This window comes from Eucyclogobius newberryi, unplaced genomic scaffold (assembly GCF_026437365.1).
Source record: "Eucyclogobius newberryi isolate DKJ021-1_F unplaced genomic scaffold, fEucNew1.0.hap1 SCAF_4, whole genome shotgun sequence".
In the NCBI taxonomy this organism is placed as follows: domain Eukaryota; kingdom Metazoa; phylum Chordata; class Actinopteri; order Gobiiformes; family Gobiidae; genus Eucyclogobius; species Eucyclogobius newberryi.
This window is the reverse complement of record NW_027316056.1, coordinates 10,726,097-10,741,255: the sequence shown is the minus strand read 5'-3', so window position 1 is coordinate 10,741,255 and position 15,159 is coordinate 10,726,097. Positions and strand designations below refer to the sequence as shown.

General features: G+C 41.8%; 1 protein-coding gene across 1 annotated transcript; it reads left to right on the top strand.

Annotated features, from left to right (window-relative positions):
• Positions 1-6,211: 6,211 nt before the first annotated feature.
• LOC140377661 (lysozyme C-like) lies at positions 6,212-10,469 on the top strand. Its single transcript, XM_072463142.1, has 4 exons — positions 6,212-6,426; positions 7,778-7,936; positions 10,083-10,161; positions 10,321-10,469. Exons 1-4 carry the CDS (start codon positions 6,285-6,287, stop codon positions 10,388-10,390), a joined length of 450 nt encoding a protein of 149 aa, XP_072319243.1. The 5' UTR covers positions 6,212-6,284; the 3' UTR covers positions 10,391-10,469.
• The last annotated feature ends 4,690 nt before the right edge of the window (positions 10,470-15,159 follow it).

The window sequence follows — 15,159 nt, the reverse complement described above, 5'->3', positions numbered from 1 at the left end:
GCTCCACCACCACCAGCAAAGGATTCAGCTCCAGCTGCTCCACATTCACCTCCACCGCCTCCAGCAAAGGAACAATCTTCAAAGGCCTTGGACCCATCTGTGACAAGCCCAACAACATCCCTGTCATCGCCCCTGCCTTCACACCAGCCCTGGGTTCCCCCTGCAACATCTACTCCCACTAAAGATTCATCATTCTCCTTCTCATCTCCACTCTCACCCAAGGGCCTTCCCAGCCATTTTGAAAGTCTGATCAAATCAGGCATTAAGATGGCTCCACTCACGCCCAATATAGCAAGGGCTATGTCAATACGTATCAACTCTTCCCTGCACAAGCCGACTACACCAACAAAAGCCCCACCACCCATCCCCCCTCGTCTTTCACCTGGTCCCAAACTCCCCTTGGCTACAAAAGCCCCACCACCCATCCAACCTCGCCTTTCACCTGGTATCTCCCATAGCTAGGATGCACTGGGTCTCAGCGTTGCCGGGACTTATTGTCATATTAAAAATCAAGCCAATCCGGGGCCCTATGTAAAAAGAGCCCCCCTAGTGCTATTTCTGTAGTCACATCATCACACAGATGGAAAAACAAAATGCGAGTCAGGCCCAATCTGAGAAATGTGATTCATATTCCCTGTGAAAAGATACAGCCCAGTCCCACTGAAACTAGTCTGAAACTTGCTGTGCTAAATGTCAGATCCTTAAGTAACAAATCACTCTTAATTAATAATTTCATCTTGATTTTATGTTTTTAACTGAAACATGGCTTGACAAAAACACAGGAAATGTAGTTCTGATAGAATCTGCCCCACCTAACTTTAAGTTTGAATCTGAAACACGAGAAAACAAAAAAGGGGGTGGAGTCTGTGCTGTCTTTAGAGATGAAATAATTACCCGCAGGTTGTCTTTTGGGGTGTTTTCATCATTTGAGTATGTATCCTTTAAAATGGAGCTAAAACGGTCTCCATCCATTCTCTTCATTGTTTTATACAAGCCTCCCCAGCACTGCCAAAGTTTTATTGATGATTTTACTGAGATGCTTTCAGTTGTATGCACAGACTTTGATGATTTGGTCATTACAGGTGATTTCAATGTGCATGTTGATAATATTTGTGACAGAAACGCTAAAGAGCTTGATGCTGTCCTTGAAACCTTCAGTCTTACTCAGCATGTGAGAGGCCCCACCCACAGCAAAGGATACACTCTAGATCTCATAATTACAAAGGGGGTAAATATTTCAAATGTTAATGTGATCGATGTTGCTCTGTCTGATAATTTCTGTGTCTTCTTTGACCTGTCTGTTTCTCCCAAACCACCGGTTGGTCCTGCAGTTGTTCAGAGGAGACACATAAGTGATGGCACAGGTGCACTGTTTATGGAAATGATAAACTTTGAAAATGTCTCATGTTCTAATGTAAATGATTTGTTGAACTCTGCTACATCTAGTGTTTTGAATGTTCTGGACACCATTGCGCCTATGAAGGCTAAAATGGTTAAAAATAAGCAGAAGGCGCCATGGCGAAATGATGATTCGGTCAGGGCACAGAAAAGGGAGTGCCGCAGGGCCGAACGGAAATGGCGCAAGTCAAAGCTCCAGGTTCAAAAAGAGATTTACAAAGAGAAGCTGAACATGTACAACCTAATCTTATGTAGAACTAGGGAAAGATATTTGTCTGAAATTATTGGAAGCTGCAGTAACAACTCACGTGTCCTGTTTGCCACAGTAAACAGATTAACAAACCCTCCAGCTCAGCTGCCGTTAGAACTCATTTCCACATCCAAGTGTAAAGAGTTTGCATTATTCTTTAATGACAAAGTTCAGGGCATTAAAAATGCTATAAATCCCACAATGCAAAAAATTACCCTAAAACCACCAAGACACTTAGAGCTAACTCACTTTGCACCAGTAACTGACAAAACTGTCCATGAGATCATCACCAGTCTGAGTTCATCTACATGCTGCCTCGATGTGTTACCCACCAGATTTCTAAAGTCTGTGCTGAACAGTTTGTTAGCACCACTCACTCACATAGTTCACATGTCGCTTCAATCTGGAACATTCCCAATGTCTTTGAAAACTGCGGTCATAAAGCCTCTCCTAAAGAAGAGCAGTCTTGATGCCGCAGTACTGAGTAATTACCGGCCCATCTCTAATCTGTCATTTTGGGGCAAAGTCCTTGAAAAGGTTGTTTACCAACAGCTCACAGATTTCCTCTTAATAAACAACTCATTTGATGTTTTTCAGTCAGGTTTTAGACCTCATCACAGCACTGAGACTGCTCTTGTCAAGGTGACAAATGACATCCGCCTGAACACTGACACGGGCAAAGCCTCAGTCTTAATTCTGTTAGATCTGAGTGCTGCTTTTGACACTGTCGATCATGGGATCCTCTTACAGAGACTAGAGGACTGGGTGGGCATCACTGGCACTGCCCTAAACTGGTTAAGGTCCTATCTGGAATACAGGAAATACTTTGTTGAAATTGGTAGCTGTGTCTCAGACCAAATGACCCTGACCTGTGGAGTGCCCCAAGGGTCAGTCCTGGGTCCCCTTCTGTTCAACCTCTACATGCTGCCGTTAGGTCAGTTGATACGCAGCGAAAATGTGTCCTATCACAATTATGCAGACGACACTCAGATCTATGTTTCACTATCGGCAGGTGACTATGGACCAGTAGATTCACTCTGTCACTGCATCCAACAGATCAGTGTGTGGATGCAAAACAACTTTCTCCAGCTGAACTCAGACAAGACTGAAATAATCGTTTTTGGCCCACAGAAACAAAGAGAAAATGTTAGCGTCACCTCCAGAGTCTCGCTCTAAAACCTACAAACCAAGTTAGAAATCTGGGGGTAATAATGGACTCAGACTTGAATTTTAACAGCCACGTCAAATCAATAACATCAGCAGTTTTTTACCATCTAAAAAACATTGACAAAATCAAAAATAAAGTGTCAAAACCAGATTTAGAGAGATTTATCCATGCGTTTGTCTCCAGTAGATTAGACTACTGTAACGGCCGCTCACTGGCCTCTCCACACGAGTTGTAAAACAGCTGCAGTACATCCAGAACACTGCTGCTCGGGTCCTGACCAGAACCAGGAAGTATGATCACATTAGTCCTGTTCTCAGGTCTCTGCACTGGCTCCTGTGGCTCAGAGAAGAGACTTTAAAGCAGCTCTGCTTGTGTACAAGTCGCACCAAAGTACATCTTGGATATGTTAGTGCCATATGAACCATCTCGGACTCTGAGGACCTCAGGGACCGGCCTCCTGCTGGTGCCAGAGTCAGGACTAAACATGGGGAATCTGCATTTCAGTTTTATGCAGCTAAAATCTGGAACATTCTTCCTGAAGATGTGAGACAGGCTTCTACTCTGACAATGTTCAAATCTAAGCTAAAAACAGTTTTGTTTAGCTGCGCATATGACTGAAAGGATTTTTTCTTTGCACTCTTCTCTTTTGTTTGTGATTTTATTAGTTTAGAAAATCAGTTGGATTGATAATTTTTAATTTAGTTAATTTTATTGTATTTCTGTTTCTGTAATTTCTTTGTGATTTGAATGCATTTTTCCTGCTGTGAAGCTCTTTGAATTGCCTTGTGTATGAAATGTGCTCTACAAATAAACTTGCCTTGCCTTGCAGCATGTCGTCAAGTACTACATGCATCATTTCTTCAACAACTTCGGTGTTGGAAAAAAATACGTGGATCTTCATTGTGACAACTGCAGTGGCCAAAACAAAAACTAGTTCATGTTGTGGTATGCTGCCTGGCGTGTTGGACACAAGCTTCACCACACAATGGACATCCACTTCCTCATTGCCGGCCGCACCAAATTCTCCCCTGATTGCGGCTTTGGACTTATCAAGCGAGCATACATGAAGACCAGGGTTGACACTTTGGAAGACATCGCTGAGGTTAGTTTGTATTATTTGACTACTGTAATGTGTAAAACATTAGCCTGGCAAAACTTCAGTGTTGCTCTCTGTTCTGCTTAAGATATGTTTCTTCTGTTCTCATTTTTTTTAAATTGCCACCCTTGTCATCAGGTAGTGGAAAACAGCTCTCCTGAGTCTCACCTCAATATCCCACAGCTTGTTGGAACGGCGGATGGCGTTGGAGTGTTTGTCAAGAACTTCAACTGGCAGAAGCATCTGAGTCCCTTCTTCAGACGGCTTCCAAAGATCAAGAGTTATCAGCACTTCAGGTATTTATATTGAAACTTTCAAATTGTGTTAAAAAAAAAATGAGTTAATGAGTGTTTTATGTGAAATAGTTAGCCATTTCTTAAATGTCCTGTTATTTGCTTACAGCAGGGGTGGGCAAACTACGGCCCAAGCAGGCCGGATCCGGTCCGCAGGGCCTTTCAATCCGGCCCGCCAAGCTTGTCCAAGTAATATTTAAAAAAAAAAGATTTATTTATTTTTTTCCTTTTTTGCCCTCAGGCATCTGTCTGCACGTGTATCCTTAATACATATGACGTGAAATCAATTAAATAATAGATTCAATAGCCCATATTTGAGAGAAAAGTTATATTTTATTTGATATTTCATTTTTGGGATTTTTTTTCACACCAATGATGTCTGGATTCGAATATGGCCCTCGGAGGAAAATAATTGCCCACCCCTGGCTTACAAAGCTTTGATGCCAAGAGACCAGCTTGCAAAAAGTCACTGTGAAACAGAACCTGTGGAATTTCAGATACTACGCAATTCAGCTGTTCTGCCTCCGGTTGACAATCTCCATGTCCTGGTCCCACCTGGACTGAACATTGACAGGCAGACCTATCTGCATGAAAAAATCAGGCCTTTCTGTGGTGCCGAGGCAAAAGACATCACATGCCCAGCACCGAGAGTCACAGCACAGAAGAGGATGTGGATGTGATCTCTGATGTAATTGGACTCTTGGATTAATACATTTTTATGATGTACATATCATCACTTCCTATTGCACTACATAACTTTATACCTTTATATTTTATTATGTACATATCATGCCATTTAGTGCTCAGTGTTCAATATTTTGCTGTTTGTGTTGCACCGGATCACCTGTGAATTTTGTTTATCGACAAATGGCAATAAACCCTATTCCGATTCTGATTCTTGGATTATAAAAGGCCCTGAATAGCATCAAAGTATTTCCATTTTAAAATTGTAACTTCTAATTCTGATTCAAGTCCAGTTACCATCAATAACAACACTCCTCTTGAGTCTTCAGTGACAGCTGTAGGGGGAGGTGGTGTCAGTGTGACAGGGGGGAGGGCTTATCTCAATGAGATGCAAATGAGCCCCGCCCCCTGTGACTCTGGGCTCACTCCGGTGAGAAACTTTGAGCCCTGTTTTCTCAGTGAATGGGTTTGAGAGTTGTATACATTCAAATGACCACAACTTACTCAAATATGATCAGATCTACATGAGTGAGACGTCATTGGAAAGCTTTGAATTCACACTTTCAGAATCTGTGAATAACTCAAAATGTCTCTGGGAAGACTTGTGACTGGTTTTCATATGGTCGGTCACATAATATTATGTCCTGTAGCTCAGTAAGTCCAGTAGATCTCCAATCCTCCAAAAGAATCCCCCAAAAGAGATAAGTGTAACCGCATGGACACTTCCTTTTGATGGTTCATTTCAATTGAGACCAAATCTTGTATAATTTTTCTTTTCTTTATTTCAGTCAGTATCCAGGCTGAAAAAAAAAAATTTAATATGAACATTTTAACGTTTTTAAGAATGATCTTAAGCTTAACAGAATAAGTTTGAAATGAGGAAAGTACTATTAGGTTGTGTTAAAAATGGCTATTGTCAAAGAAATTAAGTTAAAAAAAATATTGTCATATCATTAGTACATGATCTTTGTTAATATTAATTGCTGTGCTACCCAAATGTTTTTTGTAAAGTTAAGTGGCACTGGAGCCCAAGGCAAATTATTTCTCAGAAAATAAACTATTTTTCCTATAATAAATAGCAGATACACATTTGGTTTGCCTTGGACCTCTCCAGAAAGTCTGCCATCTTGGTGGGTTCAAGTTCTTTCAGTTTCATTCTGACTTTAATGTAAACAGAGGTTGTTTCTGGTAAGAACCAGTGCATTGTTCTGTTTTTACGGGAAAAACAGGAACAGGAAATTAGAGGAATGTCCCAACAGAAGGTCACACGCTTTTCAAAGCAGAAGTGAAAGGAACAACAAGAGGGGGATTTCCAGTCAGAGAGAGGACTTAAATACTGGTCTGGACTCAGGTCTGGGTCAAGTCCTGGTCTAGTCCTGGCTGAGTTCTGTTGTGATGAAGATGAAGTTGCAGAGTTTGGTTTTGCTGGTGCTGCTCTGTGCTGTGGCTCAGGGAAAAGTGTTTGACAGATGTGATTGGGCTCGACTTCTGAAGAGTCGAGGGATGCACAACTTCCAAAGAGTCAGCCTGGCCGACTGTGAGTATCCAACCAGGACTGAACTAGGACTAGAACTGGATTCAAACAGGATTACATTAGAGATCAAACAATGCATACTGGATACTCTAGTTTCCTCTACGACTAAAAACATGTACAATAGTGCAGTATATTAGTCTTGCATCCTCCTGACATGGTGGGAGTCAATATGTAATGCATTTTCGCTGGGACTAGCTTTTACACCACACACAGTCCACCCAGTGCAGTGACCGCTGTCTTTCTGCAGCATTAAAAGTGTGAGAGGAGCTCAGACACTGCAAGACTTTACAGTGAAGTTGTCAAAACGAGGCGAGACAAAAATCATACCAGCGCAGGAGAAATGCATCCATTTTGTTTTTTTAAATCAAGGCCATATATTCACCACACATTTACATTACATCATAACCGGTGATACAGGGTCACAAAGTGTGTTGTGCTGCGTCAGCTCTGTTATTCAAGACCATGGACGACGAGAGATCAATCAAAAAAATAACTTACGTGCTTACCCCTTGTTTGAAGATACATCAAGTTGAAAAATAAATCCCAAACAAATCCCAAACCGTGAGTAAATAGTGCTTTGTTTACCAGAAGTTTCTATATGCAAGTTTAGTCTGTTTGTGGCACATTGTAACCAGACTGCTCCAGCACAGCAACTGTATCTGGACTGTAGCTGGACTGTATCTGGACTGTATCTGGACTGTATCTGGACTGTAGCTGGACTGTAGCTGGACTGTAGCTGGACTGTATCTGGACTGTAGCTGGACTGTATCTGGACTGTATCTGGACTGTAGCTGGACTGTAGCTGGACTGTATCTGGACTGTAGCTGGACTGTATCTGGACTGTATCTGGACTGTAGCTGGACTGTATCTGGACTGTATCTGGACTGTAGCTGGACTGTATCTGGACTGTAGCTGGACTGTAGCTGGACTGTATCTGGACTGTAGCTGGACTGTAGCTGGACTGTAGCTGGACTGTAGCTGGACTGTAGCTGGACTGTATCTGGACTGTAGCTGGACTGTAGCTGGACTGTATCTGGACTGTATCTGGACTGTAGCTGGACTGTAGCTGGACTGTAGCTGGACTGTATCTGGACTGTATCTGGACTGTAGCTGGACTGTAGCTGGACTGTATCTGGACTGTAGCTGGACTGTAGCTGGACTGTATCTGGACTGTAGCTGGACTGTAGCTGGACTGTAGCTGGACTGTATCTGGACTGTAGCTGGACTGTATCTGGACTGTAGCTGGACTGTAGCTGGACTGTAGCTGGACTGTTGCTGCCTGCGCCGGTGTGAGAGAAGTCCATGCTGTTCCGCTTCATCAAGTTCAATCAATTAAAGTAACGTCTCTCCTCAGGGGTTTGTCTGACGGAACACGAGTCTCACTACAACACCAGAGCTACAAACAGAAACACGGACGGCTCCACTGACTACGGCATTTTCCAGATCAACAGCAAATACTGGTGCAAAGATGGAGGAGTGAGCAGAGCCAACGGCTGTGGCATCAACTGTGCAGGTACAACTACTACTACTATTACTACTACTAGAGCTGTCAAAAAGTGCACTTAAAGCATGGTTACAAGAAATACAGGCAGTCATTTAACAACATAGAATGCTAATTTGTGTAATCAATCATTTTGTGTGATCAATGAAGTCAGCTTATTGTATGGTAGCTCAGGAGGATAGGGGTCCACTCTCCCATTTAACATTTTTTCTTTCCTTCACTTTTCTAATACCCACTAAACATTGTTGAACACCCCAGGTCTGCTTGCCCATTCATAAAAGTCACCGCACGCTACTGCCGTACAGAAACATATTTTCAGGAAAAAGTAATTTTAAAAATATTTTTCTAAATATTTTTTTTCAAATTTTTCCATCCTATTGCTGATCAAATCAAAAGTACATATTCATATTAGATTTTTACATTTGTTTTCTTAACAATCATGATTTATATTTATTGAGCAATATTCCTTTCAGATACCTTTTACTGTTTAGTATTGAAGTATTCATGCACTCGTTCCATAATCTTGCACTCGGCCCATAATTTTGCTCCACGATGTAGAAAAGAAAACTGCACTTGGGATTTTTTGCTTAATGGGAGAGTTTTTGCTTGTCTAGTTTGATAAGAATGAACTTGGCATTTCGTGACAAAGTAGTTGCAAAAGATAAGAGGAGATTTACCATGTTTTATTATAAGAACAAAGGTACTTATTTGATGAATATTAATGTCATAATTATTTAATAGCTGAAATTATAAGAAAAATGGGGCACTGGGAGTGTCGTAGTTAGAAAATGTGGCAAAAGCCTTTTGTAAAAGTAATATTTTTTGGAGATCTCATGTCCTCCTGTTTTACCGTGGGTTCTCTCCGGGTTCCTTCCACCGTCCAAACACATGCATGTGTTGTGTGTGACTAAATTGGCAACTGTAAATTGGCCCTAGTGAATGAATGTGAGAGTGAATGTTTGTCTCTGTGTTGGCCCTGCAATGAGCTGGCCCCTGTCCAGGGTGTACCCCGCCTAAGGCCCAAAGTCACCGGGATAGGCTCCAGTCACCTGACGGGAACAAGTGGTAGAAAATTTATGAATAAATAACTTGAGAAATGTACTTGTCCATACATCTCTTATTCACCCATAAGAGAGGTATGGGTAAATTAAAGAATAATAAAAAGTTGGCATAACATCAGTGTGAACATGAAATAGCAAGAGCCATTCATACAGTGAATTCTAATTCTTCTTAATATGAGAGATTTTTTTTGCAGACTACTGTACACCAATTTGATCTCACCAAAGTAATTTGTCATCAAGTTGAACACCCAAAATTACAGGTTGATGAAACTTGAACCATTTGTTGATCTTCTATACAAATCACATTTACATTTCTTATGCCCTGTAAATATCATTTACATTCAAAGATGACTTGTTTTCTTGAAACCAAGTCTACTATATCTTGATTTTTTTTCTAGAAGGGTAGTCAGATCTTTGTGAAAGATGAATAGACTGGTGTCATTTGCAAACAGAAGAGGAACTGTAGATTTTGTAACATCAACAAGATCATTCAATTCATATATACCAAAAACAAAAATGGTCTTAAACTGGATCCTTCATTTTAATTTCATAGTCATTGATACATACTGTGTTTTTTGTTTTTTTTTACGTGATTGCGTAACCATTTTTGAACAGTTCCATGAAAACTATATTTGTATATTCGAAAACATCCCATGATGCACAGTATCGAGCGATTTTGAAAGATCTAAGAACACACTTATTGTGAATGTATTTTTATTTAAAGCTGTATGTATTCTGTCTGTGATTTCTACTAGCCGTACAAGTAGACTTATTCTTATGGAATCTATATTGATGCTGATATATTATATTAGGTGCATTCAAATGTTTCCATTATCTTCTGTAAACCAACTTCTCTAAAACTTTTGAAACATCTGGTGGGATGGGACATTCATTTGTGAACTTACTTGGATCTTTTTCAGTTGTAGACTCACTCACAGTGAGTACGCTGACCAAAACTTTTACTCAAGCAAGACTGTTAGGAGTGAAAGTATGTTGTCTGAAAACTACAAATATAGCTATCCCATAACAACAGACCATGGCCTGGACGGAGCAGACAGTGTGTGTTCTGTATGTAATCCTTTTCCTCTCATTCTCAGATCTTCTCACTGACGACCCGACAGTCGCCATTAACTGTGCCAAACGAGTCGTGCGGGACCCTAATGGCATCCGGGCCTGGTGAGTCATACGACCAGAACAAACCAATCACAAAACAGTGTCATTATTACTTAGTTAAGAAATGTCACTGAACATACACTCTAACACTAAAACATACACTCTAACACTAAAACATACACTCTAAAACTAATAGATTTTCTTTTCTGTGTGTGATTTCAGGGTTGCCTGGCAGCGCTACTGTCAGGGCAGAGACCTGAGCCAGTACACTGTGGGATGTGGAGTTGATTAAACCCTTTTCTAACATAACTATCATCTTGATAAATCATCATGGACACAGAATCAATCACATTGTGGTTTATTTGCTGTGAAATAAAAGCATTTGAAGGAATTTAAAGCAGTTTATTGTGTTTTTTTAAACGACCCAGAAACATTTTTCTGTCCCTATTGGCTATAACATAAAATCTATATGAGGCACCAATAGCACTGTAAGAAGGTTACAAGCTCTGAAAAGTCGATTTTGCATGATACAGGAACATTAATTGAAGCGACTTTATTCATAATATCTTAGTTTGTATTTTAATGCACATATCGCATAGTATGCTTTTATAGTGATGCAGGATTAGTATTATCTGTTTCAAGTTTAATTTGTGTTTGTAGCCTGGTTTGCTCTTTTCCTTATTTAATTTTCAGTAATGTTGATGAAGATACTGCATCCACATACAAATGTTTTAAAGGTTTCCCAAAGAAGTGCTGGATAAATCTCGGCGGACTCTTTTGTACAAAAGAAAAAAGCTGCATTGGGACTTTCATGTAGTTACAATACTTTTTATCATTCAGCATTTGAGGGTGAAGCTTCCATGTGGATGTTGACCTTTTTAGTTCATCAAAGAGGAAACAAAGTAGTATGACTTCAAATCTTTTCTTATCGTGTTCCGAGTGCTCACATATTATTTTGCACATCACTAGTTTTCACATGCTTGAATTGTTTGTTCACTAGAACAGCTTTTAATATCCCCAGACACTTCACCCAACTCCTCCGGGGGGACATAGTCTCTCCAGCGTGTCCTGGGTCTTCCCTGGGGCCTTTTCCCGGTGGGACATGCCTGAAACACCTACCGAGGGAGGCGCCCAGGAGGCATCCAAAACAGATGCCCAAGCCACCTCAACTGGCTCCTCTCGACGTGGAGGAGCAGCGGCTCTACTCCGAGCTCTCCCCATGTGGCCGAGCTCCTCACCCTATCTCTAAGCGCCCAGCCACCCGGCGGAGGAAACTCATTTCAACCGCATGCGGTCATTACCCAAAGCTCATGACCATAGGTGAGGGTAGGAACGTAGACCGACCGGTAAATAGAGAGCTTTGCCTTTCGGCTCAGCTCCCTCTTTACCACAACGGTCCGATGCAGCGACTGCATCACTGCAACCGCTGCACCGATCCGCCTGTCGATCTCACGCTCCATCCTTCCCTCACTCGTGAACAAGACCCCGAGATACTTGAACTCCTCCACTTGGGGCAAGGACACCCCACCCACCTGGAGAGGGCAAGCCACCTTTTTCCGGTCGAGAACCATGGCCTCGGATTTGGAGGTGCTGATTCTCATCCCAGCCGCTTCACACTCGGCTGCAAACCGTCCCAGTGCATGTTGCAGGTCCGGGTTTGATGGAGCCATCAGGACAACATCGTCTGCAAACAGCAGAGATGGAGTCCTATGGTCCTCAAACCGGACACCCTCCGACCCCTGACTGCGCCTAGAAACCATGAGCAACATTTGAAATTGGATGGTCTGGATAATTGGAGGCCAGTGCAGTGATGCCAGGACTGGAGTAAATGTGTTGGTGACGCCTTGTACCTGTCAGGACCTGTCAGCAGCCGGGTCACCGCATGTTGCACGAACTGCAAGCGTTAAAGAGAGGACAGATCAAGACCATAATAAAGGTTTAATATAGAAAGTTCTGGTGGAACACAATCAATAAGGAAAAGGCCATGGCTGCAGAGCCGAAATGGCCCAGCAGTTTCAGGAACCGCAGCACTGCCTTATAGCCTCATGGCTAACCTTAACCCTAACCTTAACCCTAACCCTAACCCTAACCTTAACCTTAACCCTGACCCTAACCTTAACCCTAACCTTAATCCGGCACGGTCTAACCCAGCGCTGTCAAATAGTGCAGCAATTTCAGGAGCCGCGACACAAAATAACATGGCAGTTTCGGTAGACACTCCCTGAGGAAAAACCTTTCAATGAATAGTTCCGTCAACCAGTACATACAGAAACCGTCATATGTGTAATTACTGTTGTGATTCATGTGTAATTACTGTCATGATTTATGTGCAATTACTGTTGTGATTCATGTGTAATTACTGTCGTGATTCATGTGCAATTACTGTGAAATTCATGTGCAATCTATGTGCTGTCGTGACACATATTCATGTGCAATTACTGTCGTGATCACATGCAATGGTATTTATGTATTTATTTATTTGTCTATGGGAGTTTTTGGTTATAGGAGATCTTCTACTGAAAGTGTTTTTCAGACTTCCTATAAGTGATCTGTTCTTTTCTTCTGTATCTACCTCTGTATCAAATCAAATCAATTTATTTTTGTAAGGCCCAAAATCACAACAACAGTATCTACCTGCGTTGCACCAATGAAATCTTCCCATGTGGGACAATAAAGGAATATCTTATCTTATCTGCCTTCTGTTAAAAAGCTATTTGGTGTGAGATCAATATTACAACTCTCCTCCCTATGATAAATGGGAGTGTCTACAGAGCCGCGGCGCGCGGCCGAAACTGCCATGTTATTTTGTGCCGCGGCTCCTGAAACTGCTGCGCTATTTGACCGTGCCGCGGCTCTGTAGCCACGGCCATGATAAATAGTACACCAGAATTTTATAATAAAAGTTGTTTTTTTTATGTTTGCTTATGTTTCAATAAATGTGTTTCTTGGTTTTCTCATTTGTGTTAATATTTTTGGATTGTTTGATTGGGTTCAATATGGATTGATTGGATTGATTTTATTCTCAACTTTCTAATGTTATAAAAACTATAGAAACACAAAAACTATAGAAACATTAAACAGAAAAAGAGTTAACTGAAAAACAAAAAAGTTCAAGTTTTGGGTTCAAAACTTGCATTGAACCCAAAACCTGAGCGTGTAAAAGATTAACAAAGGGGTTGAAGTTCTCAAAGAACTGGATACAATGCTCCAAAAACTAAACTTCATTATCAGGCCATGTGGTGTATCAGCTTCTGGTCTTTGTTGGCCAGGCTGATGTGCTCTTTCCACAGTGATGCAAGGAACTGCAACTCCAGTACTGGTTATAAGCTCCGGAATTATCATCTTGAGGAAGCCCTCCATGTCGTCTCCCTCCTTGTCCTCTGAGACCCCCACAAGACTGATGATTCCTGCGAGACCTGGACTCCAAATCCAGACTCTTGCTTTTCATATTTTTGATTTCCACTCAAGGCTAACCCCGCCTAAGGCCCAAAGTCACTGGGATAGGCTCCAGTCACCCGCGACCTCGAAAGGGAACAAGCGGTAGAAAATGGATGGATGGATGGATTTCCACTCAAATTTTAACCAATTGGTTACTGCTGATATTTTATAACAAACAGTTTACAACACGTTTTGATGGATAAAAATGTCAAGTTTAAATGGTCCAATTACTTCCAATAAATCTTTACGCAACATCAAATCAAATCTATTTATAGAGCACAATTCGTACAAAGCACAATTTTACAATGTTAAGACACATTAAAAAACACAACGAAAAAAACACAATGTAGTTTATAAGAATATAAAACTGTGTATGTCAAAATAAATAAATAAAACGTAAAAAAAAAATAATGTGGTACTTAAAATATTAAAAACCAGGTATAAGAATTTCAGTCATAGGCGCGGCTAAACAATACAGTCTTTAGCTTAGATTTAAACACAGTGGGGGCCACTCTCACAACTTTGGAAAGGCTATTCCAGACCTTTGCCCCATAGAACTGGAATGCAGATTCTCCGTGTCTGGTCCTGACTGTGGCACCAGCAGGAGGCCGGTCCATGTTTAGTCCTGACTCTGGCACCAGCAGGAGGCCGGTCCATGTTTAGTCCTGACTCTGGCACCAGCAGGAGGCCGGCCCATGTTTAGTCCTGACTCTGGCACCAGCAGGAGGCCGGCCCATGTTTAGTCCTGACTCTGGCACCAGCAGGAGGCCGGTCCATGTTTAGTCCTGACTCTGGCACCAGCAGGAGGCCGGTCCATGTTTAGTCCTGACTCTGGCACCAGCAGGAGGACAGTCCATGTTTAGTCCTGACTCTAGGCACCAGCAGGAGGCCGGTCCATGTTTAGTCCTGACTGTGGCACCAGCAGGAGGCCGGTCCATGTTTAGTCCTGACTCTGGCACCAGCAGGAGGCCGGTCCATGTTTAGTCCTGACTCTGGCACCAGCAGGAGGCCGGTCTCTTCTCTGAGCCACAGGGGCCAGTGCAGAGACCTGAGAACAGGACTAATGTGCTCATACTTCCTGGTTCTGGTCAGGACCCGAGCAGCAGCGTTCTGGATGAACTGCAGCTGTTTTACAACTCGTTTGGAGAGACCAGTGAGCGGCCGTTACAGTAGTCTAATCTACTGGAGACAAACGCATGGATAAGTCTCTCCAAGTCTGGTTTGGACACTATATTTTTAATTTTGTAGATGTTTTTCAGATGGAAGAAAGCTACTGATGTTATTGAATTGATGTAGCGGTTGAAATTCAGGTCTGAGTTCATTATTACTCCTACATTTTTTACCTTGTTTACGGGTTTTTGACAGAGAGAGACTGGAGGTGACCGCTAACACTTTCTCTTTGTTTCTGTGGGTCAAAGACGATGATTTCAGTCTTGTCTGAGTTCAGCTGGAGAAAGTTGTTTTGCATCCACAAACTGATCTGTTGGATGCAGTGACAGAGCGAACATAAGAAAACACAAATGGGGTTTTTGTTGAGTCAGTCTAAAATTAATAAATAAAACAAGATCAGGCACGTCACTGACAAAATGTTACAGACTGGATACTGGATACACAAAAGGACAC

Bases quoted from the DNA above. Each gene is read 5' to 3' on its own strand.
- LOC140377661 (XM_072463142.1), top strand. From the start codon at position 6,285: ATGAAGATGAAGTTGCAGAGTTTGGTTTTGCTGGTGCTGCTCTGTGCT. The intron at 7,937-10,082 runs GTACAACTACTA...TCTCATTCTCAG, and splicing joins CTGTGGCATCAACTGTGCAG to ATCTTCTCACTGACGACCCG. The intron at 10,162-10,320 runs GTGAGTCATACG...GTGTGATTTCAG, and splicing joins CCTAATGGCATCCGGGCCTG to GGTTGCCTGGCAGCGCTACT.